Here is a 26,740-nt window from a genome sequence, read left to right as displayed (position 1 = left end):
TAAATAAAACAACTAATTCAATTTCAATTAAGTGCCTACTACAGATCAAATATAACAAAAAATATACAGTTTTTACTGAAACGTTTAAAGCAAGAATAAACACATAAACTGTATAATATATATCAAAGGTTTGTTTAGGTCTATTATGCACACCAGATGAATATACAGCAATCAGAATCTGTAAAATATAGAAAAAAAAATACCTTTCCTCTTTCCAGTAATTTCAATTAATACTGTTTCTTTTGATTTAATCGTTTTCTCTTTTTCTTCTTCATTATTAATATCATTTACCATAGCAACAAGCTTAGCATGTTCAGCAGCAATAACTTCAATGACTGCAGCTCCTCCACCATCTTTATTTTTCTCTTTCACTCTATAAATGAAAATAAAATAAAATATAAATAAAACATTTATTAATTTTATTGTCAGACCTTCTAAGTAATCATTACTTCTAAGTAATGATCTTCTGTGGTAACGATATCATCAGATCAAAAATCACATACAGCCGGGAAATCACAGAACAAGTTTCACAGGTAATTATTTAGGATGTAAAGTTTCAGTCTGGGGTGAATCAGATGTTCCAAGCAAAATTAAAAAATTAAATTTCTATAATGGTACCATAGAATTTTTTATAAAAAAGGTTAAGAAAGAAACCCTACTAGAATTCTATAAAACAGCATCAGTTACAGCATATCTCTACAGAGCAGAAACCTGGCATCACACAAAACAAATGGAAAATAATTCAGTTTTTAAGAAATATCGTAGGGTACCATTTGTTGGATAGGAAGAGGAACACTGACATCAGAAATGAATTAAATAAATATCTATAACTTTAATGAGCATATCAGAACATACAGACCAAACTGGGCAAACCATATTGAAAGAAAGGCAGAAGAGAAAATACCTAATCCTACTATACAAGTATAATCCACTAGGATACAGAAATTTAAGATGTCCAAGGAAAAGATGGAAAGATCAGCTTGTGTAATTGTAACGGGTGGAAACCCAAAACATGAGGAAGAAGTAGATTAAAATTAGCTGCATTTATAAGACAAAAAAATTATCATGATATTCTAGATTTTTGAAAATTTAGCTGATCTGAATGCAATTTCCTTTTTGAGGTGAAAAAATTTAAGGAATAAATTTAAATATGAGGTAATAAATTTTATTTTATTTGTAAATTTGATAAGAATTGTCATGATATTCCAGGCTCTAGCAATCTTAATTAATTTACTTCATAATTAAAAAGATTTGTCTATCCAAAGAATTTTGGTCTGTAAAGGGGTGATGATTAGTCAAATTATCATTTAATGTTTGATTAATCTTCTCCATGTTGAAGGACCAAATTTTACTGACCTATAACTGCAAGATATTAAGAGATACATTGATCTCCCATTAAAGTTACTATTTTTTACATGATCCACAGTACTGAGATATGTAAATTTATCACTTCACAAAAGCAAAGCCAGCCATACAGACATTTCTGAATTTATATCTGAAAACAGAGTCAGAATGTAGACTAATAGGTATAACATTCATATCAGACAACTTTAAATTTTAATTTACCCATATTTAGGCCATTTAATTAGGATATCACTCCTCATTTTTATTTCAACAAAACTTAAGGCCATTTTCATACAAAATAAAATAATGTTTATTTGACATGAGTTGACAGGTACTCGCAATATGACTTATTTAGCATTTTGACTTAAATTACACTAATTTAAGTCAACATATTCAATATGTATAATCTATGATTACAAACTAATTAAAAAAATTCTATATGCATCTTATAAGAAAAAAAAAATGATCAAAAACTACAATACAAAACTTTATATTATGCTGATAACATTAAAATTACTAAACTACTTAGATTAATAAAAGATAAACAATGATCTTAAATTAGTAATTACTTTATTAAAAAAGTTTCTAAATAGTTTATCACTTACGTTATAAGTTGTTGAGTAGCAAATTTTTGTAATAAATTTACAATAATATCGTGTGATACATTAGTAGATGAAGCTAGAGTAAATGAAGAAGTTGGAAGAGTAAGTGAAATTTCACATAATGCAGCTAACAGTTTTGTTTCTGTTTTTGGATCGACTTGCGGCGGACAAACACGGCTATTAATACGATTATCGATACAATTTCCTTGTTGAGAATCACTTTCATCTTGATCTTCTAAAATATTACCATGAAAAATATGATGTATAAATGCTACAGTTATTTTACATTCCCAAAATTGAAGTAAGATTATCAAATATTAAAAATTATCACCATTACTACATAAATAAATAAAAACTGATGTTTAAGTTGAGATTTTAAATCTAAAATCTAATTAAAAAAGAAGTCAATTTTCATTCTGTTCAAATTTTTCTAGATGAAAATTTAAAAAAAAATATAACTATTAGAATATACTGTTAAATAGAGAAATAAGAACAAATAATTAATAAAATATTTTCATAGAATTATTATTATTATTGAGTAAAAATCAATTTTTCATTAATGACTTTATTATAAGTTTACTGAGTGTCAACAATCATCATTTACTATTTTGACTTGACAAATGTTAAGAGTATGTGTTTTTTTAAAGATGAATTTATATAAACAAAAATTATATTTAAAATCCATTAATTCATAGGAAGCAAAGCAAATTATTTTTACAATTATAATAAAATGATTAAGTTTTTTTATCAATATCAGAGAATTACAACTGTGTCAAATTACTGTGATAAGGCATCGAATTTTGTTTCAAGCTATTATTAATTTGATAAATCTATATACTAATTTTATGTTAATTTGACGAAAAAGATAAATAAATAAATATCTTAATACTATCTCATATCAAATGGTTTAAATAAAAACTGTAGTTGCAAAATCTTAAGTTATTTTTTTTTGTAATTATTATTTAAACTAAAGAATATTTTATTACTTAAAAAAATGCAGCATTTAGATTGTAAAGTATATTACTCATAATTGTCACAGGACAGATTATCAGCGACACCAGGGGATGAGGAGAAAGAAATCTGGTAGACTTTTACCAATCTGTGTGATTGGTAATACTTTGATTTGTTTTAGTTGTCATGTCAAATCATAATAATGTTTTAAAAAAGTTCCTATTATCCTTTTACTGATCTAAGTTCACAATCAGCAATGACTTTTTATTTCTTGCTTAGCAGTAGTGGGATACATTTTAGCATAATGTTATATAAGATCATTCTTTTGATCAAAATAAATTTTTTTACAAATTTCCATTACTTCTGGTATTTCATGGACAATTGGGGATTAGTCTGCAAAATATTTTCTCAGATAACAACATGCGCTTTTTTAAAAAAATAATTGTCAATATTCATACTATTAAAATTTTATTCTTCTCCACTGTTATTGTCAAATCTGAAATAATTAAACCACTCATATCAACATACTTATTTCATATATTACAAGTTTCATTAGTTAACATACTTGAGACTAACATCAAGGTTTACATTACTCATTAAGTTAACAACTTCACTGTACTATCAAATAGAACCTCTTCAAAATTATTCACAATAAATAATTATTTTCAGGCATTATTTAAGAAATTCAACTTTATCTATTTCACTCCCGGCATGACATATTATTTACCCTAATAGCAGCAAATATTGCAGCTTTGATGTTAGTAACTGCGGCCAGAGTGCTAGGTATATTACAGGTGCAACCTTACTTTGCTTCAATAATTACTTAATTCAATAACTTTTCTATTGTTAACACCACCAGTGTTTGTTTTCGTACGACACTATATATCCTAAATTTTTTTTTTAGAGCATTTTTGGTGGTGACTACCTCCTACGGCATGTTTTTGTTGTTTACCTACTTTCTTTCAGAGTTCATTTTATCGTGTTTTAGAAGTAGTTTTTCACCCTTTATATACAATCAAATGTTTCTGAATGAAGTACAACAATAATGTATGTAAAACAGAGTAAAAAAAAACTTATTAATGTTAACCAGAAAAAATTAGCTTATTGCTGCATGTGCACCATATAATAATATCTCTAATTTTTTATTTGCGCAAGATAATCATCTATTTTTTTTTTTAATTTAATCTAAATAATATAAGGAACATTACATAAACAATAAAGTCAGTATTCGTGAACTTATATTATGCTTTACTTAGGTTTAAACCATATCAATGATTATTTAGTGAGAATAAACTCAAGGAACACCAAAAATAATTTTTGAAATGTTACTATTAAATATAATATGAGGTTTTAATAACATTTAGAATTTTGTCTCCAATTTAATATGCTGAATGTTCTACATAAGATGAAAATTAAATTTAAATTTTCTATGATTTTTAAAAAAGACCCTGCTTACATGAATCTAAAAATATACTTGTCAATTCTAGGTGAAACCATTGTCTAACCAATATAGTAAAAATTGTGAAAAATATTAATAAATTGTGCCTATATTTAATTTAGGTTTATTTTATACTTTTATTTCATTTTATCACTCATTTTTAAAGATTTCTATAAAATTGTTTACCGCTTTTGAATAACATTAAAAAATAATGTTTCAGTTAATTATATTTTGGCAGTATTAAATTAATAGAAAAAATTATTACAACTATTTTTAGTTTAAAAAATAAATTACAATAAAGTTACATTCACATAACTGATCTACAGAATTAATTACACTATTCAACACTTCAGTGAATGACCAACGAGATTAAAAATTACTGCACTGTTGAAAAATAATACACATTTGAATATTTGATTTTGTTCAAAGAGTAACAAAGTCTGAAAATCCATGTCCAAATTCAGCCTAGAGCTCAATGTATAATACACATTAAATCCTGAATAATGTATGAAATTGGAAGTCAGGAATTACTATAGATCAATTTCATAAAAAAGACAAGTCTTTGAATTGTTATAAAATGATTCAAAAACAGAAGCTGTGATGAATTTATGTTCCGTATTTATGTATGATGAATATGTTAAAAATCGCTCTTAAAGACATACACGATGTGTTTATAAGCAATTGTAGTCTTGAATGATAACCATGACCTGACAGGTTATTTACTATCAGTGATTTTATTTACTTCAATCAAATTGAAAGATCAGTTTGAATCTGTAACAGTAAGTGATTCACCAATTTACAATTAATATACAATTACAATCAACTAAAGCTGACTAAAGTAAGATTAAATATTACAAACAAAAACAAGATGATCTGGTGTAAAAATTGAAAAGTTACCTGAAACTTTAACAGCAACTGGAGATGGAACTCCGCTCCCACCACCTTCAGCACTTAATACTTTATTTAATGGTGATACTACATTAGTTGAATCTGAAACATTTGAATAATACTTCAATATTTTATATTTATATTTCTATAAATATATTAAATAAAACTAAAATTGATATAAATAAAATTGAAGTTTAGTGTAATTAAATATTTATCAAACCCAGCCAATACAGATCTAATGGACAAGATATTCCTCCATGAATGGTAATACTTGCATAATCTCTCTAAAATACATAAATTCCACATGACATTATCATTTACTAGTTAAAATGGGTTAACACTTTAACTTATGTAAAAGCACACTCACTTACTTCATATACTTATGAAAAATAAATTTTACACTCATCTTTTTCAAATGGCTAAATAATAAAATTCTCTTGGTTGTCATTACAGTATTGAGATTTTTCACTCCTAATATTAGAATTATTTTTATTTATTTAACAGAATTATTTATGTTCATAGTACTACTCATCAAAGTTTAGAAAGCTTTACACACAGAATGGGGATGGATTGTGGACCGACATTGGCTTCTTGCTACTTACAACAGGATGTTGTAAGTAACAACACTATTTCACACTCTCTAGAGAAAAGTACTGCATACCTGTCTACATTTTCTACATTTTGACGAGTAAAGCTATTATTATTTTTAATGCCAACAGTCATTTATTTATATAAATAGCAGATTCAATTTATGCTTTAGGAAGGAAAACAACTATTCTGAACATAAATTTATAAAAATAAAATTAAAGCCAAATTTAAAAAAAAAAACTTTTCTTAGTTCTTCAAAAATTACTTTTTGAAAAACAGAACCAAAATTAATAGCTTTATAGTATTCGTTTTCAATTCTGTGCTGACTTCAAATGGTCAAGAATTTGAAATAACCATTTTTAAAAGTTTTAGTTCAGTCTCTTTCTTACATTGGTTTTGATTTTAAAACATTTACTTATTTTAAGTCTTTTAATTTTACCTGAAACATGAATACGGCTTATAAAAAATAAATAAAAGAAAAGAATAGTCCTTATTCAAACACTAATGCATGCAATTCATACATATCACCTGCATTATGAATACCCAATACTAAGTAATAAAAAAAAAAAAGGAAAATCATCTTTTAATTGTCTTTTAAACAGTGTAAATTTTCGGTACTTACGTATTAACACCACCGCAGCTACAGCTTTATTTAAAAACAAAGTAGTCAATTGGATTTCGGTGGAAAATGGGCCGATATAGAGTTTAACATAGATTCAAAACAGTCTCTTTATTAATTTTAATAAATGGTTATTATTTATTTATTTTATAAATATAATTTAACCAAACTTAACCTGAATAATTAACAGGAGTGTTTTCATTATTTAAATAATAAATAATTGCAATAATTACTGAATTTATTAAATAAATACTCAAGAAATTACGGTGTTAATTAGTCAAGGTTAGCGAGCGAAGCGAGCATAGGTTAAGTTTGGTTAAATTATATTTATAAAATAAATAACCATTTATTAAAATTAATAAAGAGACTGTTCATTTTCCACTGAAATCCGATTGACTACTTTGTTTTTAAACAAAGCTGTAGCTGCGGTGGCGTTAATACGTAAGCACCAAATTTTCATTAGAAAATATATCTTCCATTTATGTTGAAAAAAGGTACAACAGGACCACCATAGGAACTTTCTGTATAAAATACAGAAAGAATTATCAAAATCAGTCTGCTTTGTGAAAAGTAAGCATTGAATACATACAAAAAATAAATAAACAAAAAACTAACGTATATGAGATTGAGTTGAGAATCTCCACTTTACTTTCTTGAAGCATAAGAAAAATTAATATAAATCTTTATACAATTCACAGACCTATCCAACTTAAAATTAAAACATAACATACAGTAGAAATATTTAAAGAACTTCTTACACTTTTATTAATTATTGCTATCACCAATAAAATTATTATTATTTTAAACAAAATAGAATGCAGGTAGGTTATGTGATCTAAAAAAAAAATTGTTTTACCAGAAAGATTTAATATATCTTGTCTTTCTTTTTTCCTCTTTTGCAATCTTTCACGTAAACTATTACGCTTATTCTTAATTGCTTGAATCTCCTGCCAAGCGTCTGACATTATCTGTAACAAACATACAAATGGAAAAAATTATTAAAAAGAAACACAAGTATAAACACTACAGATAAACTAAGATTATTTACTTACATATGACTGGATCAACTATGTAAAATTCATAGTAACATAGTCAATTATATAAAATGGTGATTTTTTTTTTAGAACAGTAAAATTACAGACTTAAATGTACAAGTGTCTAATCTATTTATTATTGGTGAAAGAAAATGATTTTTGAATTGATAAAAATTAATTTTCAATTAATAGTTGTTATTCTTTTTTATAAAAATGTCAATATCAGCACACACTAATTTGCACAGATTTCTTCTCCATGAACTTTGATTCTACGTAAGATGACTACATTAGCATAATGTACTTGCAACTGTTTACGTCCATGACAGTCAGTGATCAAAATTATTTAATATTATTAAATTTTAAAGATAAATTGAACAAAATTGTAACTGTTCAACACCATGAAAACTTCTCCTATACAAACTATATTACTTAAAAATAAGTTTTTACATAGTTATATTTCTTACTTACTTTTAGTGTTTATTAAGAAAAAACTCTGAATTACTTCAAGACATATAATACTATAATGTACAATTATTTAGGAGACCAATTATTTAATACAATTTTTTGGAAGACCATAATTGGGTCTCCAAATTATCAACCTCAAAATTATTAATGGTAGACAAGCCCTTTCAAGTAATAAATATTACGTGTTTACTCATTAAAATAACATTATCTAATTAATGGAAAACAAGTTTATAAATCCTACTTTATTCAGTAAAATAAGTAAGTTATGTGTTGCCAAGCAGTTGTAGTTTTGCTGTTTTTAATAGAGTACAGTAACGTAATTGCAATCAATAATTCTTGAACTCCACCATTTTTACTGTGACAAAAAACAATACTGTAACATTTTTGTAACAGCTAAGTATCTTATGTTCAAAAAAATGTAATGAAATAATGTTAACTATAGGAAAAGAGAAAGAACATTAGAATGTCATAAATGTATATGCTGTGTCAATGTGCGATTCCATAAAATCATGATTACAATGGTCTAGATTGGCATATTCAATCCTTTTAAACTGTGCATGATTTTTTAAATTAAAACCAATAAACTTTGCAAAAAAGAACTTTGTTTCAATCACATATTTGAAGATTGGTATCATAATTTATGTGGCATTCATATGACATCTAAATTGTTAACTGTGCACTATAGTTATTGGAGGTCTGGGAGATGCTGCCAAAATAGATGAATCATTATTAACAAAAGAAAATAAGTTAGGAGATTAAAGTTTAACAATGGCTGTTCGGCGGAATAAGCCGGCAAATGAAAAAATGTTTCCTATTTGCAGTTCTAGATTATACCCAAAATGCCAATTATTTTTCAATTATATAGTCCTGGGAACAATAAAGTCTAAAGCATGACACACTTATAACAACATATGTAATCATAATCAGTGTTAACAAAAAAGTATTCCAAGTTTAATGTCTCTAAAATAGATATCCTGACTCTTATCTGTTGCTTTAAATATAACCTCAAGATTTACACTCACATTTCTCATTTTGATATCAACATGTTAGCATATTCCTAACCTAAAAACACTTTAGTGTATGTAAAAAAATATTAGATTTGAATTCTGTGTAATCATTTATTACAGCAGTGAAGTTTATTTTTATGTATTTGTATGGTATCATAATTTTTAAGTGTGTTACAGTAAAGTTACTTTTTATATATGTGTTGTGCATCAATTATTTGTAAATATTAACAAAATAAACTATAAATAAATTTACAGTTAACATTAGTGCCATGTTTTCTAGATCTTTACTATAAACAGTTTTTCATCAAGCCACCTGTACTCCAATAATAAACTGATTCTACACTAGAACCTGTGTATCTATAAGTAAATGAACATAAAATAAAAATATTACTACTTGTCTACTGGACAAATAACCCCTCCCACATAAAACTACTATAATTTGTGTTAAACATAATTAGCGTTGTTATTACAACAAACACAATAAAACATATTTCAATGAAATGAGGTAAATGGTGAAATGAAAAATACCAAAACAAAAAAAAAAAATTTTCTACTACATTATTGCAGTTGTTATAATTATGGTAATTCAATATCTTCAAACGAATTTTTTTTTTGGTTGGTCATAGATGTACAAAGCATATAATTTTAGTAAAAAAAAGAAATATCTGAAATAAATTTTGCATCACAAATTTGCAATATGTGCAGTTAAAGTTTCTTAAAAATCAGAATACGGCAATAAATTCTTTCGAAATAAGCACTCATTAAAAATATTTTTTTTTCAATAGCAATTATAATGAACCTTTCTCAATCTGCAAACTAAAATGAAAGGAAATGTAAATAATGCCGGTTCATGTTTAATCAAAACATAAAACTTACCGTAAATAAAATGCTAGAACATATCTTTTCACAAATCACTTAGGAAAAAAAAAATCACATCTGTAAATTAAAGGAAATATAAAAATATATCTAATAATATTTACAAGGTTTGTTAGTAACCGTAACCAGAATGCTGTCATAACCTCACAGTGTATTAACAAACATTAAAACTATTTTGTACTTAATATAAGGCTACAGAAAAGTTTATTTAGAGTAAAATCCTATATGTTAAATGGTTCTTCAACATAAAAAAGTTAAAAACATAAGCTTTCCATAACCGGAGCTCCTAAATTACAATACATTCATGAGATTGTTAGGAAACGCAACGTTGTTATTAATATATCGACATGTACCTTTCGATTTCGGTATATTTATATCGATATAATGATGGTAAATGGAGACCATATCAGTCTAAAAGATTGATAAACGTTTTTGCAAACTTTCAGTACTATTATTTCAAATAAATATTCTAATTTTCTAATATTATTCGGAAAAATACTATGTTGGGGGCGGTGAAAGACGCGTATAATCTATGATAAGCTGGGATCAAAGTGTATTGTCATTGTTTAAAGTTTTAGAGGATTAGAATCGTACAGCTACCGCAATGAACAGCGGCGGATCGTAGCTAAAATTAATGGGAGCGCTGCTCCCGAAAATTTTTTTCTGGATCTTTTCAAGGCGATGATTAAAGTTTTCTGTAAAATAAAAAATAAATGAATCAAACAGAATAACTGAAAGGAGGATAATAATCTAATTCTACACTTTATCACATTCAAGAATATGGTACACGGATATGCTTAAAGACCGTATTCGGTTTAACCGAATGAATAATAAAAAGTCAATACAAATAATATTTTTTAGTATTATTACATAATAACTTTAAAAAAATGTCCGCTTAGAAACACTATAGTCCAGCGGTGCTTAATTTAAATTTCTATGTACACAGAAATACATAATTAGTTTTTACTAATTACCTTCTATTTCACCCTTTCAGCGTGGTTTTTGACAGATTTGGCAAACAAAGAGCCCTTGCTTTCCGCCATCTTCTGATCATTACTGAAAAAACAACTAAACCACTTTCATATTCTTTTCACCAACTAAACTAGAAAAGGGAACGGACAAGAAACGTTCCATACACACGCGAAGTAAAAGAAAAACTATTTTCCACCAGAACGCCAGGGTGTCAAGACTACACTTCATTTATACTCATACATTTCATCCTCTGAAGAATTATCTAAACGGTAGTTACCGGAGGCTAAACAGGAAAAAAAAGAAAGAAGGAGCAGGCATCGGAACCTGAACAACCTTGACCTCCTTGGTCTTGACCAACTTCTCAAACCATTTGCCAGAGCAGAAAGAACACTCCATTTTGCTACGTGCCTAAGACGTGGCAAAATTCTGCTCCTCGCCCCTGCACTGACGCTGCAGGGACTCTCAACGAAATCCAGAAAATTATCGATGCTCTACTGCGCCGCAGCCAACATCGCGACAGAACTGCTAGGTCTGCCCTGTGCCGCCTTGAATTCTTCGACCAATGGGTCGCCTTTAACTTCCCGGGTGGAAGTCCCTACATCCATATCAGAGCCTTCGCCCTCTGAACTTGAGGGGATCGGGGAAATTTCCGTTTTCCTCTTCCGCCCAGGTCTAAATACAAGCTGGTCCTCTAGCATGGCCAGAGTTACCCTAGCCTCACTACCTACAGATTTTGACATAGTCACTGTCTTTCTCCTACTAAATAACTTTGGGTCAGCCCACAAGTGTGACTACTGTCCGCAGCGAGCCACAGACAGCTTGGGACCTTTTATATTTCCCTGTCACTTTTCATATCTCTTAGCCGCTTCTGGATCGGTTATAAGAGTACAACCACGAATTACTGCCCTCGTTCAAGAACGCAAGTAGAACTAGAGAGTATTCCCTTACTTGTAACGAGGGCTTACAATCAGAAGTTGTCGCCACCTCTTCACCGCGGTGAGGCGGACACGCGTCGCAAAAATTTGTGCTTTATACAACGCAAAATGGGAGCAAATGTAGAGTCTACATTTATCACTGCTACACAGCAGCCGCAGAATTCAATCAGATCGCCTTGAAACTATCGGAAGGTACACACACAACCGAAAGCCAAAACACCAAAAGCAATCACTTAAGCCAAGAAACCTCCGGACGCATCAGAGGGACCAGAGGATCAGGGTCGGAACTGTGAGAATAACAGTGCTCTTTCTACCTCGCAGCCTTGCGTATGTAGTGCGCATGCGCGCAACAGCTAAACACTACGCTGCTGGGACTGTGAAGTTCACAGTTCCATACAAAGATTTTTGTATCTTTTTCATAGACTGGGGGATGGCTACTGACATTAAGCTTAAGTATTATATATTGTACAAGTATAAAGAAACAATTAAAGAAAAAGGACTCATTGTATTAAATGCTATCGATAATATCAAATGGAAATAGGGGGTCCACAGTGCCTATGCGCGAGCTGCCACTGGCAATGAATCTTGAAGCTTGGTTGCGACGGCTAGTACGGTGACTGATATCCAAACTGAAAAAATTCAGTTTAGTTTTCACGTGCAGAAGAAATTCGCTTTCTTGTAAATACAGCTTATTATTTTATATTTCAGGATGGTATTATGGATTAATTTAAAATATTTTCTTATGCTACTGTTTATAATTTATAAATGATGAAATATTTTGCCATAAAAAAAGTGCTATGGTATATTTTTAAAGGTTCTTTTTCGGAATCCGATAGCGACTTTTTTTCAAGCTTTTCTTCCAAATCAGTGGCATTTGAAAGTGTTTACAGAGAAATTATAAACATAATCTAACCAAACTTAACCAACGTTCGCTAACCTATTTTTTTATCTCTACTCGTCAATTTTATTCAAACATGGGTCTTATAAGTGTACCTGAGAGAGGTCCAATGAAAGCATTATACTTATAATTATAAATATAATCTAACTAAACTTAACCTTTCTTTCTTTTCCTGTTTAGCCTCCGGTAATTACCATTCAGATAATACTTCTGAGGATGATATGTATGAGTGTAAATGAAGTGTAGTCTTGTACACTCTCAGTTCGACCGTTTCTGAGATGTGTGGTTAATTGAAACCCAACCACCAAAGAACACCGGTATCCACCTTCTAGTATTCAAATCCGTGTAAAAATAACTGACTTTACGGAACGCTGGAACTCTCGACTGCCAAATCAGTTGATTTGGGAAGACGCCACTAGACCAACCCGGTGGGTTAACCAAACTTAACCTATGCTCACTAAACTTGACTAGTGAGCATAGGTTAAGTTTGGTTAGATTATATTTATAATTTTGTCTGCAAATACCCACTGATTTAGAGGAAAAAATTGAAAAAGGTGGCTGTTGGATTCCGAAAAATACCATTATAAAAATGTAGGCCTATTCTCAACAAGTTTATAATTATGTCAGCGGAACAACGCTAAATGATAAATTAAGTAACATAGTAATTGTCTGACGTATATAAACATAGTTTGTAATTTATTGTGATTCTATTTATTGTAAAAATAAACACGGACAAGCCAAAACTCAGGAAATATGTTTATTTCTGACAAGAAATAGTTACGAATATTCTGGGTCCTTTTTTAAAAGTATATTATATATAGTCTTTACTTTCGCTCATAGCGAATCTATAAGAAAAATTTATGAACTATTCCGATCGTCTTCTTTCTAATCAAATATTAATAGAAATCAATATATGTGTTGTAACAGTATGGGAATTCAATTTGTTCTTATGTTATTATTAAATTAAATTTCATATAGCTCTATATTTATAAAGTATCATTGGATTCGAAGTAAAACGTTTTATTAAAACATAAATAATCATACAGATGATAAGAAATATTATACATTACAAGTTTATTGAATAAAAAAAAAATATAAATTAAGAATAAAGAAGTTAATTTTTGAAAAAAAAAATTAAATTAAGACGGTAATTCTGAAAAGAAAGAAAAAATATAAATATCCCTAGGTTTGTAGTCGTAAAAAACAGCTTAATAAAAGAGATGGCCAGCCTGTGGTGATTGAGCGGATAGTCCATTTCTAGTGATGCAATATTTAACGATGAAAAAAAAAGTGAAAAGACCGAGTCCGGGCTGCTTGGACAGGGTCCCCAAAACGGCATAGCCGGGCCTGGGTTCAAGTTGTCCTACCAGTTAGAGGCATGGCAAAGATGAATAAATAAAAGATCCAGAACTGGCGGAACGACCGGCCGTGCCGGCGTACAGCCGGGGATGGGGAGGCCCGTTAGAGTCAGAAGGACACTCCCCTGGGTTGAGTTATACTTGAATGTTGAAACGACCAGGGGAAGCAGAAAAAAAATATTAGCGATGAAATTATATTTGTGAAATGAACTTTCGAATAATAAAAAAAGAAAAATAAATTTTCTGTATCAGCCGAAGTCACGTCAGGCTACACTTGTCGTCCTGATACCCGCCAGTCGAAATCCATCAGCACGATGATTAAATTGTGCAGGTGGTCGATGCTTGGATGATGGCCTCGGATAATCTTGCTGCTACCTCTCTGATGACCACGGATCTCTTGAGTCCTGTGATAAACTCTGATGGAGATTCAGAGAGGGATCGATGAATTTTTCTTGAATCCAACAAGTGCTTTCTTGTGCTTATGCACACACGGGTTTCAGACGTCGTATAAAGTATTCTCGAAACAAATAAATTAATAATATGTGTATAACACTGAATATTTAGGAACAAATTTAAACATAAGTATTTTCTATTAACAATATTTCACTGTATTTTTAAATTAAATTTCTATATTAAATAATATTAATCTTGTCAGAATAAATTTTAATTACTAAAAAAATAACGATAGCTTTGATTTAATTTAAGGCTAATTTGTGCGGCACACCTTAATCCAGATTAGCAAAGTTATACTTTATTTTTTTGTAATAAAAAATAAAAAGTACAAAATATACTCGAGTTTTATAATACATGTACTTGACATACATATGTGGAATATTAAGTGTGAAGAATGATGAAAATTTAATTCAATTAACAAGTTAAAATAAAATACAAAATGACATAAAAATGCAAATAAAGGTGTCCCAAAATAATTGATTTTTTTTTTAATTTTGCTGCCATTTTTTTTTTTGCTGAGATTTTTATATGCTGTTATCAATAAACACTGATGTTACATTATGGAAAAGTACACACATGAACAACGCTTAGAAATTGTAAAAATAACAATATAACGAGCTTTCGAAAAAAATAATTTTAATGTTTAGGCGCGTTTTATTCTTACCAGCTTTGTCAATAAACAAAACTGTTGAATTTGGGAATCAGAAAATCTAAAAAAGATTGAAGAACTTCCTTCAATGACTTCATGACGGGTCATGATTTATGGCACATTTTGGGCTGGGGGATTGATTGCACTTTACTTCTTCGAAAATGAAAATGGAGATGCCATTACTGTCAATGGAGTTTGATATAATGAGATGATTTCAAACATTTTATGGCCTAAAATGATATGGATGACATGTGGTTTCAACAAGATGGTGCAAAATGCCAACTGCCGGTGAAACCATGCAGTTATTGCAAGAAATATTTATCGGTCATGTTATCTCACAGCAAGCTGATGTGAATTGGCTGCCTAGATAGTGGGACTTAACAATCTTGGACTTTTTTCTTTGGATTATCTTAAGGATCAATAAACAATTGAGGACCTCAAAGAAGAAATTCAACACAACATTGCCAAAATTTCCCAGCAATTATGTCAACATGTTTCAGAAACTTTTTTCAAAAGAGAGAACACGTGCAGCAAAGGCCGGGGTGCTCATTTGTCACATATTTTGTATTACACATAACCTGCATGTCACTACTTTCTATTAAAGCAAAGATATTATCAATTATTAAATAAAAAAATTTTCCTTAAAAAAAAAAAATCTAACATACAATAATTATAAAAAATGTTATTTCAAAATATGTAATATGAAATTTTCTAGCCATTGTATCACTTTGGACAAGAATAATCATGGAGTTCAATTATCTAGTTTAAAAATAAAATAAAAAATTACTAATTAAAATGTTTATTCATTTATCTCTGAAATTAGTAATAAATAATATTAATAAATTTGTGATTTTTGAACCAATATTTAATTTGAATTGATTCTGATAAATATTGATAAGTTTTTCTTGACTGGTCTAGCTTAAGTAGTTATCAATATGGTAATACACTAATAGAATTATGAACTAAGTGTAACATTAAAATCTTTTGAATTTCTTTGTTTCTTTGTGCCAACATATGAATGAAAAAAATGGATTTAATTTTCCTTTTACATCAGTAGAATTAAATGTTTTAAATAAAGACGAATAATAAATGAACGTTTTTAAGGTAATGATAAAATTTCAGATGAAAAGATTTTCCTCTATTAAATAAGCTGAATTTTTGTTAACAAAAGTTTTGCATGCATATTAGCTGAATTCACTGTTTTTACATATATTTTTACTTTCCAGACATCAGAACTCAAAGGTTATGCTACAAGACAGAAAGTATGGCAATCAGTCACAAAATGGGGTATGGGTATTTTTGCATTTCTCAACCTTTCATTACCCGGAGACCCCAAGTTAGGGGTACATACATGTGTTGCGGTGTTTGAAGCTTAATAATGTCTGATTGGATAAACCAATTTTGATGAAATTTTGTACAGAGACTCATGTATATGGGGCAATTTGCTGGCAAACTTTTGGGGTCAATATCTCCAGGGTTGGGATAAGTAGCTTTTGGGGTAATTTTCTCAAAATATTGCAAACATAACACACACAACTTTATACTAATCTCAGCATTTCATCTTACCATTTAAAAAAAAAATTTCCCCAAAATTCTGCACCTTACCCAAAAATCAAAAAAGCTATCTTTTTATTTATTGCATATTTTTAACTGATTTTTTTTATGTCTTCCAAGGCATAATAATACTACTAGTGACCCCCTAAAAAAAAATTGAAAACTTTAGGAGCAACATTGGAGGTGAGGAAACCGATCAAAGTTTAAAAATATTGATTTTTATAATCTTTTAAAACTTTCTTAAATTTTAATATTACAATAAAATTTCATCATAATTCACCTTCCATCCCCAAAAAAGAAATCTTACGTAACTTTTTATTGGTTGTACATTTTTCAGTAGAATTTTTTAGTTCCTTCTTCCATTTAAACATAAAAAATACCAGTTTTTTTAATTTTTTAAACTTTTTGGTTTATTTAAACATAATAATTTTACAATAAAACTTTATTATAAACACCCCATCGCAGAAAAAATATCCTAGGTAACATTTTTCATTTATAGTTATTTTTCCATTCTATAATAAATGCCTGAAAAGTTTAAAACTTTGTTGTTAGATGTTTGTTAATTTCATTAGTTTCTTTTTGATTTTACTAACATAATTTGTTTTTAAATTTATTTTAATAATTTTTAAACATTTATTTATTTTTTTACATGATTATTTTTGGTTGAATTAGTCTAAATCATTTTGTGGAATGGGTCCCAATTGCATTACACCACATGGAGTTTGATAACGATTGAAGTAAATTTGGAGTAAAAATGGATTTACACCACAGCAATAGTAGAAGCCGTGGGTGCTGGCGATCGGTGGTTGAATAGGTGTATTTATATTTTAGTTTATCTTCTTTCTTTATTTAGATTTAGAGATGCTTCTTGTTAAATGAAAAGATCCAAGGCTCACTTAGATTAAAATTTATTGAAATTTTTCTTTTTTTAGTATTTGTTATAAAAGAAGTTATGAACTTTTCATGGTTAGAATGGGTAAAAGAAAGGTGCTTTTAGAATCACCTTTCTGAATGGGGTGAGAAGGTATGGAGTCTGCTGAGGAAGGATGATTGATTAGATTTTGTGGTATATAAATAACAAACAAAATCAGGCCCTTTTTTTGGCATCAATAATGAAAAAAATCTATTTTATATTTCTAATTTCTTTGTGACTTTCATGAGATTATAAATCATTGTTTAGTTAGTTCTGGTTTCTTCCTTACTACCTAATTCATACTAGTACAGTATGTTTATTGTATTCTGCTAAGTAGGTTATGAAGCACATATTAGTGAATGTATGCTAGGTAAGCAGATAGTAATTGCTTGATGGTAACAGTGATTGGATCTGAATCACAAGATATTGTCAGGGCTTGAAAGCCGATCAAACAGCTTCTTTTAAATAGAGACCTACTTATTTGATCAAAATGTGGTGCACTGAATATTAATATTTTAATAATTATATCATATATTTATTTTGATTAATCATTATTTACGTTTTAATATTGTGATACCTATTGAATATATATCATCTATATAGATTAACATTAATTATTTAATAATAATACATACATTGTAATAATTCTACAATGTTTTATGTATAAACTGCACATTTCAAAAACATACTGTCAAGCTAGTATTATTCAATCTACAGAAACAGGCAGAAATAGTTACTTGGAATTCTACGGAAAATAAAGCGTCTACATACTGAATTTTTGGCTAATTGGCACTGTTTTGAACGAATCGAGATGCAGTAATTATAACTATTGTGTCACTTGGAATCCACTATTAAGTTAGCTTCGACTGTGGACTTTAGTTGTGTCATTGAATTGTAATATAGCAGTTATGTTGTTAGGCATTATGTCGCATGGAGGTATTAAATTATATCAATTTATCTGTTTTAGCCAATGTAATCTCATTTATTACAAGACTGCCCTAAAAGGAATGTAATGTATTTAGGGTGTATGTATGTATGTTTGTTCCATCGTAGCAGCTCAATGGTTGAACCGATTTACTTTACCTCTGATATTAACCAATTTACTTCTTACTTTAAGACTTCATTGTTATTCTCTGTATATCAAAGATTCTGTAGTTGATATAAAAATCATAACCAATTTCTCTTTTATTCATATTTTCAAAATTATTTGAAAAAATTTACGAAGTAGACTTCTAGATTTTCTCAAAAATATAATACAAAGCACATCTATGAAGTAAGTACTACATCTGCATATTTACACAACTTTGCAATGGCTATCAGCACATGCATAGTTACTTCTTTTCGCTTAAAAATGAAGTGTCCTACCGATTTCATTCTTTAGATAAAACGACTATTTTTTAGGTGATTGTTTATAAGTATAAACAATAGTGATATGACAAGAGAAGTATGACAACAGTGAATAATTAATTTTTTCACAAGAAATTTTACGCCCGATGAAATTAGCTGTCAAATTTTTTAAGTCTATGAATTGAATGCAATATGTGAAGATATTTTTAAAAAATGGGTGAGAGTTTTAATGAAGGAAGGGAGAATATTAATGTAGAGAAATGGAATGAGCTCCCATTTCTCCTTCCTGTTAATTTTTTGCATGATGTTGATGAGAAGATTTTTTTTTATATAGTTCCCATTTTTTTATTTTTCTCTGTGATTTACTACTATTTCAAGATATGAAATATTAGGAAAAGATCTTAATTCTTTGAAACTATAACTGAACAATTGCACACAAAAGTAGTGTTCCAGATAGGTTCCAAGAAAACTAACAGATTTTCATAAAACAAAATGCATGGGAACATTCTTGAAGTATTTGAAACATTACGAAGAGGAAGGAATAATTGAATTTTGAGAACAATTGTCACTGCTGTTGAAATATGGAATTTGCTGTGTAAAACCAGAAAACAAATGCTAATCATTGTGATGATAGCACACTGGTTCCCTGAAAATCAAGAAATTGATAATTATTTCTACAAGAAATATCATGTACATCATTTTCTGGGAGTATCAGATAATTTTTTTAGAGGAACTCGTGCCACAAGGTTAACAACTGATGTAGAAGCTTATGGTCAAACTCTGAAAAAACTAAAATTTTCACAATATTTTATGTTTCTGCTATGAATATCATAACTGATTTGTGTGTTATTTTCTGTACTTTCAAAGTACTCTCATTCTAATTTTGTAGTTTACATTTTTCAGAGTACCTCCATTCTCAAAATTACTTTTAGCATTGTACTAAAAGTAGTTACTTTTTAATTAAATTAAATTTTACTACTTTTATCTTTAATTAATTTATATTTCTAACAACTTCATTTTTTTAATTACTTTTATCATGGAGTCCTAAATGTAGTTTAAAGTAGTAGCATGAACTTCTAAAAGTAGTTTAGAGCACTCTGAAACATGTCAACTATGAAGTTAGGGTGATAATGCTGGGTAGGGCAGTAAATAACACTCAAATACGTTCTGAAAAAGCTAATCAGAAGGTATGGCCTAATGAGTTCTGCCTTGTGTTGGTGCATGACTATTTCACACTATATACTGTACATTTGATATGGCAGCTCCTCAATTCATTTCACCGAGAAGAATACGTCCAGACTTAGTGAAAAGTAATTCTATCTGCTTATGTTCTTTCATCCAAGAATCATTCAAGTCAACAGAACTGATGGAATTCTATGAACAGGGTATTTTTAAATTGGTGTCAAGCTATGATAAAAGCTCTCAATTTGCTGATAACTATTATGAAATGTTAATTAAGATACATAGAACTTAATAATAACAAAACAGTAGCTTTATGAATTTTTATTTTTATTTTTATAACCAAATGGTAATTATTTTCTGAATTAATCAGAGATATCCCATCCCATGAATATGGCAGGAAGAAGGTGTTTAATATTATTATAATTGAAAACTTCCAAAAAAAGATGTTTAATAAATTTGAGATTCAGAAAGGACATTAGGTAGGATAGATTAGCAGATGTTATCCTTTGGTGAGGGTAGTTGATTTACACTGGGTTAAACATAGTGGACATCTACGATGTTTAAGGTTCATCATATTGTCTTTATTTCTCTTGAAAAGTTTTATAAATCCAACCTACATGATAGGTATGAATTAAGCTGTCGTGAAGAATCTGAATTGGAGGGGGGAGTTAAAAAAGTTGGATCTTTAGGTTAAATTTATATTTTCTGCTGGGACTGCCTAAAATGACAACAGTTGTTTTATGTGTTTATAATTTGTCTATATATTTTACTATTTCTTTTTAGTAGTAATAGTCTATTGTTAAAATTTATCAAAAAGTACATATATTGTTACTAGTTATTGTAAGTTTGAGCCATTATAATGAACAATGTAGGCTTACATTAATTATGATGGTAACTGAAATAATACAATAATAAACAGTCCCTAGATAATTAAGTAAAATGCACTCTTACAATCACAAAACCTGGAATATTTCAGGGGTAGAACCCTGGAAATTGAAAAATGTTAAATAAGGTATGTAACTGATCAAGTCATATTTAATCAACCAGTTGCTGAGGATCATTAGAAATACTGGGAATAGAGAAATACTGGGAAATTGGATCCTTTTAAATGTTAATGAATTTTATGGAACTTACAATTTATTAAATTACAAACTTTATTAAAACCTCGGAAAACTTAAAATTGTTTAATCCGTAAACCCTAAAATTATTAAAAGAAAAGTTTCTCATGGCAATGCAGTTTGAAAGGGTGATATTTGAAATAAACTTTTACTACTCGATCCTAAAATTGGAGAGTGCTGGTGCAGATACTGAGGACTGTGATCAAAAGCTTCCCCCACTTTCTGCAGCTTCTATAGTGTCTGCATTGTTTGTGGAGCTCCATGATTCACGTTGAACCCAGCTTTCTTCAAATTTCTTCACTTAAGCCAATTTGGTATTCCAAAACAATACATGATGAAATCATCCAACAATAAACTACATTAAGACACTGCACTTTTATCTCTGACCTAGTTTGGTAATGACTACATACAAAAGTAAGATGTTATTGCACATTCCAAAGCTTCACTACGAGTTAATATATGAAGTGGAATCCTACTCTTCCATTTGTCTTCTCAACAACCATGTGTGCCTGTGCAATATTCAAATTTTAAATGTGTGAGTTGACTTTGGGCCACTTTGCATTAGTGTTTTTAAATTAAAATAGAAAAACTGCTAAAAAAATCTGTTTCACAAATACAGCATGACAATATGATTCCATTTTAAAATAAGTGTCACTGCAACTGCTTTTAATGCAAATACTTTTTCTTTACATTAACATTTTAATGAAATACAAAAGTTACTGTGTAATGTATAATTACTGTTAATTATTTGAATTGTGAAAGTCAGAACAATCAAGTTGTCCTGTCTACAGATTTTGATGTAGTTATTTTTATGAAAATTACATGTTTATATATATAAATTAATGATAATGATAATTCTTATCGTTTTTTTAAATTGAAATAATTGACTTTTGTTCAATTAGACTTTACGAAAAAAACAACTGTCAGACTTTTGAAAAAAAGAAAGAATAAACATAATTATTATTTATTTTGAGTTATTTATAAGTCTTTGTTTCATGATTTTCTAATTTGTGGGATAGACAGAATTTAGAATATGTAGTTATTGTAAAGATCTTTCGGCTCATTGCATAATATAGTAATTCACTTTTTATAACTTTTACAATCAGATGAAAAATTACAATCATTAATAAAAAAAATTTGATTTGCTTATCAGATTTTTTATAAAATAAAATGAAAGAATTGCTTTCAGAAATTTCCAATAATAATTGAAAAATATAAAATGAAACATGTTGATTAATAATCACACAGTAATTATCTAATATTTTTAAAAGAAAAAGTATTCATAAAAAAAGATATTACTTTATGTATTTTGATTGATTCATGATAACTTCAGAAATAAAGAAGTTTACATATATCAAGTATAACTATGTTTATATTGATTTAGGGCCTGTAGAAAGTTATTAGATCCCTTCTTGTCTATACAATCATTAGCTTGTAACATCACTAGATTACCAGGTCAGAACGGTTGGTAACTGAAATCTAACAAACTGTCAGGAGATAGTATCAAAGATATTAGTGTTGACTATACTTCCAACTGTCAACCTTCCGCAATGGTAGGTAGGCAGTCTTTTAAACTCGATGCATTACTGTTGTTATGAAAAAAAAAGAAATATAAATTTTTTGATGAACAAATAATACAGGATAAACAGTACTAATGCAGTTAAACATTTTATTGAATACAAGATTACATAATAATAAAAACCTTAATTATTTTGGTAGAACCAAATCATAAACATATATAATATAAACTTATCAGATTTTTTGCTATTAAGCAGCAATTCTTTTCCATAACCAAGAACTGTCTTCTTGTAACAAGAACATTGCTCTGTCTGCGATTTCATATTCTGTGGTACCATAAAATTCAATCATTTTTGGATGCACTTTGTATGCTACACTGTAAAAAAAAAATATAAAAATAAATTTAAAAAAAAATTCTGAATCATTATTCATTAATCCTTTTAATGGACAGTTCCAAATGTATTCTTAATTTGCAGATAAATTGGAACCTCTAAGATTTTGGAATCAGAGAAATGTAAATAAAGCCATTTAGAGACAGAATTTTAAAATGACTAATTATTTTGAGAACACCTTATATAATATTCAATACTAGAATTTTCTTTAGTAAGGATTAAATCTATTTTTAAAAACATAAGATATTCTTCTTTTTTTTCTGGACGAAAAATACTTTTGTGTTATCATCACCCAGACACGATAAATTAGTTGTAAAAAAATTTAATAAATGGACAGTTAAAAATTAATTAAAAACTGAAAATCCAGCAATGTAAAAATACATTTTCAAAGTAAAATGCCTGAAACATATGCTAAAAGTGAAATAAAAACACAAAGATATACCAAATTATATATCTCAGTTAAAATAATAAAATTACCGTCTGCTTTATGGCAAATGGCATGAATGGTTGAAACACACTGCAGTAATTTATAAATTTGAATATAAATGGATGGCCCTAAGAAATAAAAAAAACATAAGATAAAAACATTTCATTATCATGTAGAATAGTTTGCATGTTAGCTCCTAATTTAAACTTGCAATGCAATGCCACATAACAAATACAGTCCACAAGGAGGTGCACTGTTAGTTGGCAGTTGCACAGAGCACAAACTGGTGCATCTGTTTGTCATCATATATCTACGAGTGAGACTAGTGTGTCCTATTCACAAATGGCAGACAATAACCTCCTCTTGTCAGTTATTTCTGCACGAGGAGCTCCTCAGTGATACAGTGTTCTTAATTGGATGAAGTTTATTGTTCATGGTAGCATTCCATTCACTTTGCCACTCATCATGAACCACCCTCTTCAGGAAACAGACAAGATTGTTAGAAGAAACGCAGCTCGTTAAAGGATGCTGAAGACAAGCCTCTTTTGCCACACTATCTGTGCCCTCATTGCCTGAAATTCCTATATGGCTGGGGATCCAGCAAAAGTTCTCTATTGTATTACAGTGATTCATTTGTGAAATGACACAATGAATCTCACAGAGTTGGTTGTAATTTAAGCCGAGCCACATAGAAGCATATAATATATTTCCACCTATTCCAAAGAGATGGATCACAATTATCCACCAGCAGACTTATCACAGGGCTTGAATGAAATGCACCTGTAGCAAGACAGATGAATGAATGATGGACTGCATCGAGCATCCTTAGAGCGGTGGCTTGTGCCAATGAATCAGCTACGCAGCCATTGTCTAAGCAAGAACAAACCAGAGCTCGGTAGAAGTGCAACATGTATAAATGATTTGCTCCCCAGTGGATATTAGATAACACCCTCAGGATGTCTAACATTTTTAGACATTTTACCTTCAGCTCCTTCAAATGTATTACCCATCTTAGTCGTTGGTCTAACCACATTCCTAGAAATCTACCCGCGTGCATGCCTCAACTGGTTAACCATGTAAATACAGTTAAGGGTAAATATGTTACCTCAACCAAAGGTTTTGCTTTTCCATTTCCCTGGAAATGCACTTTGCTTTTTCCAGGGAAAATGTGAATCCATCAGATTTAAATCACAATTCCAAGTGAGTTATTGTGTTTTCACCTGTAGTTATGTCCTACATGCTACCTAAACAGAAAAATCATCTACAAATAAATAACACATAACCGGTTTTTGCACCCAGTTTGTTATACTATTTATGGCTATGGCCATAAATATATGGTTTTCCAGTGTGAAACATTCATATACCATCGTTCCAATTCAAACTCAAAACGACTAACTGCCGAGGAAATCCCTGATAAATGCGAAGAAATTACCTTGTACACCCTCATTCATGAAGTGTATTTAGCATTCCTTTCCTCCATGTTGTGTTATATGCCTTTTGCAAATCGAGAAATACAGCAACCATGCATTAGTGGAATAAAAAGGCGTTTTGTATAGCAGTTTCCAGAGCAACTACATGATCAAACCCTGGTGGAAACCACATTATTCGAGGGCAATTACAGCATTTCTCTCAAGGTAACACACCAGACAACAGTTCACCATTTGTTCCATCACCTTGTATAGGGTACTTGTACTGATCAAGGAGATAGGATGATAACTTGTGGGGCATGATTATTTTTACCAGATTTCAGTATGAGGATTACTAGTACCGCTGACCAAGAATCTGGTCAATTTGATGCAGATCTGATCAATTTTGCAGACGAAAGAATACATCATCCTGGAGACAGAGGTGAATCTCCTGCAGACACAGTATTAAAGGATTTTTCTTCCTTTATTAGGATTTCAACATCCTGATGGTGAGAACAGAGACCACAAACATTCCACTGAATAATTTTTGTATCCATAAATATTCTTTTCCTGTTAATACAAAACTGCATGCATAGTATTTGTCAAAAACTATTTGGTTTTTCTTTTTTGTATTAATAACTTTTAGGAAATGCTTTGCTTCTTTAGGCACTTCATTAGCCTCTATATCCTCAAAGAGACTTCGTGATGATGGTGGGGATTTTGATGCCTGGAAAGCCGGAGATACCATAACAAGCGACAATTGTTTTGTAGAACCCTTCACTGGAATCTTGGTATTAGCTGCACAGTTAGTGCAGCAGGAGTTTTATTTAGTGGTATACTGACTGAAGTGGTTTTTGGTACACAACTGTTGGTCTTTCCATCAGAACTATCTTTCTTCTTTATTGAACTTTTAGTTAGCTCTAAAATAATGGTTTTGAGCAAGGTCCATAATCAAATAACACCTGAACAAGCCGTTTCAATTCAGTGCAGGATCCACAATGTTGATTGCCAGCATTTGTACGGGTTTGCTTTGATGTAGCAGTTCTAAGAGATACTCTGTTTTTACTGGGTTCCAGAAGTTTAACATATTCTTATACTCTTTTCGAGTGGCTGGAAAGAAAGCTCGGTACAAATTTTGAGAATTGCCCTCCTTTCTTTAAAAGTTAGGCAATCTTGTGAGCGAGCTGAATGTGATCTTCCACAGTTAACACATTTTTCTTCCTCCTGGCATTCAGAGTCATTGTAGCCTTCTCTTGGGCATTGGGCACATATTAAGTGTTTGAGCAAGAAGTTACAGTGTGGCCATACCTTTGACACTGGAAACATCGTCTAGGGTTGGAAATGAATGGTCGCAGTTGAATAGACATGTAACCTACTTTCGGTGATATGAGAAGGTTAAATGTAAATTTTCTCACCTCTACAACAGCTTGGGGATGAAGTTCATCACTAATCTCAGTAATACCAATCTTCAAAAGTTTCTGACAAAAAAATTAATCCTTGGCTGGCATTCAAGGATTTGTGGTATACCGCTTTAATGTTGATACCACCATGTTGGTGAGATGCAAGACTGATGGACTCTAATCGTCACTAAATGTCTGAACCAGTATCATTCCATCACTCAATTTTCTGACATTTTTACATGAACCACATAAGCTTGTTATCACTCTATTTATCAGGAAAGGTGAAATCTTTTGAAGGGAGCCTTCTTCTTAATTGTTTTTAAGAACAACAAATTGCGTCACCAGTTAAACTATTCTCATCAATACAGTTTTTATCCTCATCAGACAATGCTGAGTGAGATTTTTT

The 26,740-nt window shown here is 29.9% G+C and overlaps 2 protein-coding genes across 8 annotated transcripts in view; both read right to left on the bottom strand.

Annotated features, from left to right (window-relative positions):
- Mettl3 (methyltransferase like 3) overlaps nucleotides 1-10,148 on the bottom strand; it is a 33,613-nt gene extending 23,465 nt beyond the window's left edge. Inside the window, exons 1-5 of one of the 2 annotated variants that reach the window (XM_075363811.1) lie at nucleotides 9,813-10,148; nucleotides 7,287-7,398; nucleotides 5,233-5,325; nucleotides 1,950-2,181; nucleotides 204-373 (exon numbers count right to left, since the gene is read on the bottom strand). In XM_075363811.1, coding sequence (XP_075219926.1) covers nucleotides 204-373; nucleotides 1,950-2,181; nucleotides 5,233-5,325; nucleotides 7,287-7,395 — 604 coding nt within the window. In that variant the 5' untranslated portion in view covers nucleotides 7,396-7,398; nucleotides 9,813-10,148. The remainder of the gene's footprint in view (nucleotides 1-203; nucleotides 374-1,949; nucleotides 2,182-5,232; nucleotides 5,326-7,286; nucleotides 7,399-9,812) is intronic. The other variant, XM_075363810.1, reaches the window with a different exon arrangement.
- Nucleotides 10,149-22,846: 12,698 nt separating this feature from the next.
- The window catches only part of LOC142323698 (pyridoxine/pyridoxamine 5'-phosphate oxidase), a 48,442-nt gene continuing 44,548 nt past the window's right edge, over nucleotides 22,847-26,740 (bottom strand). For all 6 annotated transcript variants that reach the window (XM_075363806.1, XM_075363805.1, XM_075363804.1 and 3 more), the window contains one exon: nucleotides 22,847-23,085. In XM_075363806.1, coding sequence (XP_075219921.1) covers nucleotides 22,959-23,085 — 127 coding nt within the window. In that variant the 3' untranslated portion in view covers nucleotides 22,847-22,958. The remainder of the gene's footprint in view (nucleotides 23,086-26,740) is intronic.

This window comes from Lycorma delicatula, chromosome 4 (assembly GCF_047948215.1).
Source record: "Lycorma delicatula isolate Av1 chromosome 4, ASM4794821v1, whole genome shotgun sequence".
NCBI lineage: Eukaryota > Metazoa > Arthropoda > Insecta > Hemiptera > Fulgoridae > Lycorma > Lycorma delicatula.
The sequence above is the reverse complement of the archived record's forward strand: the minus strand, read 5'-3'. Positions and strand labels throughout refer to the sequence as shown.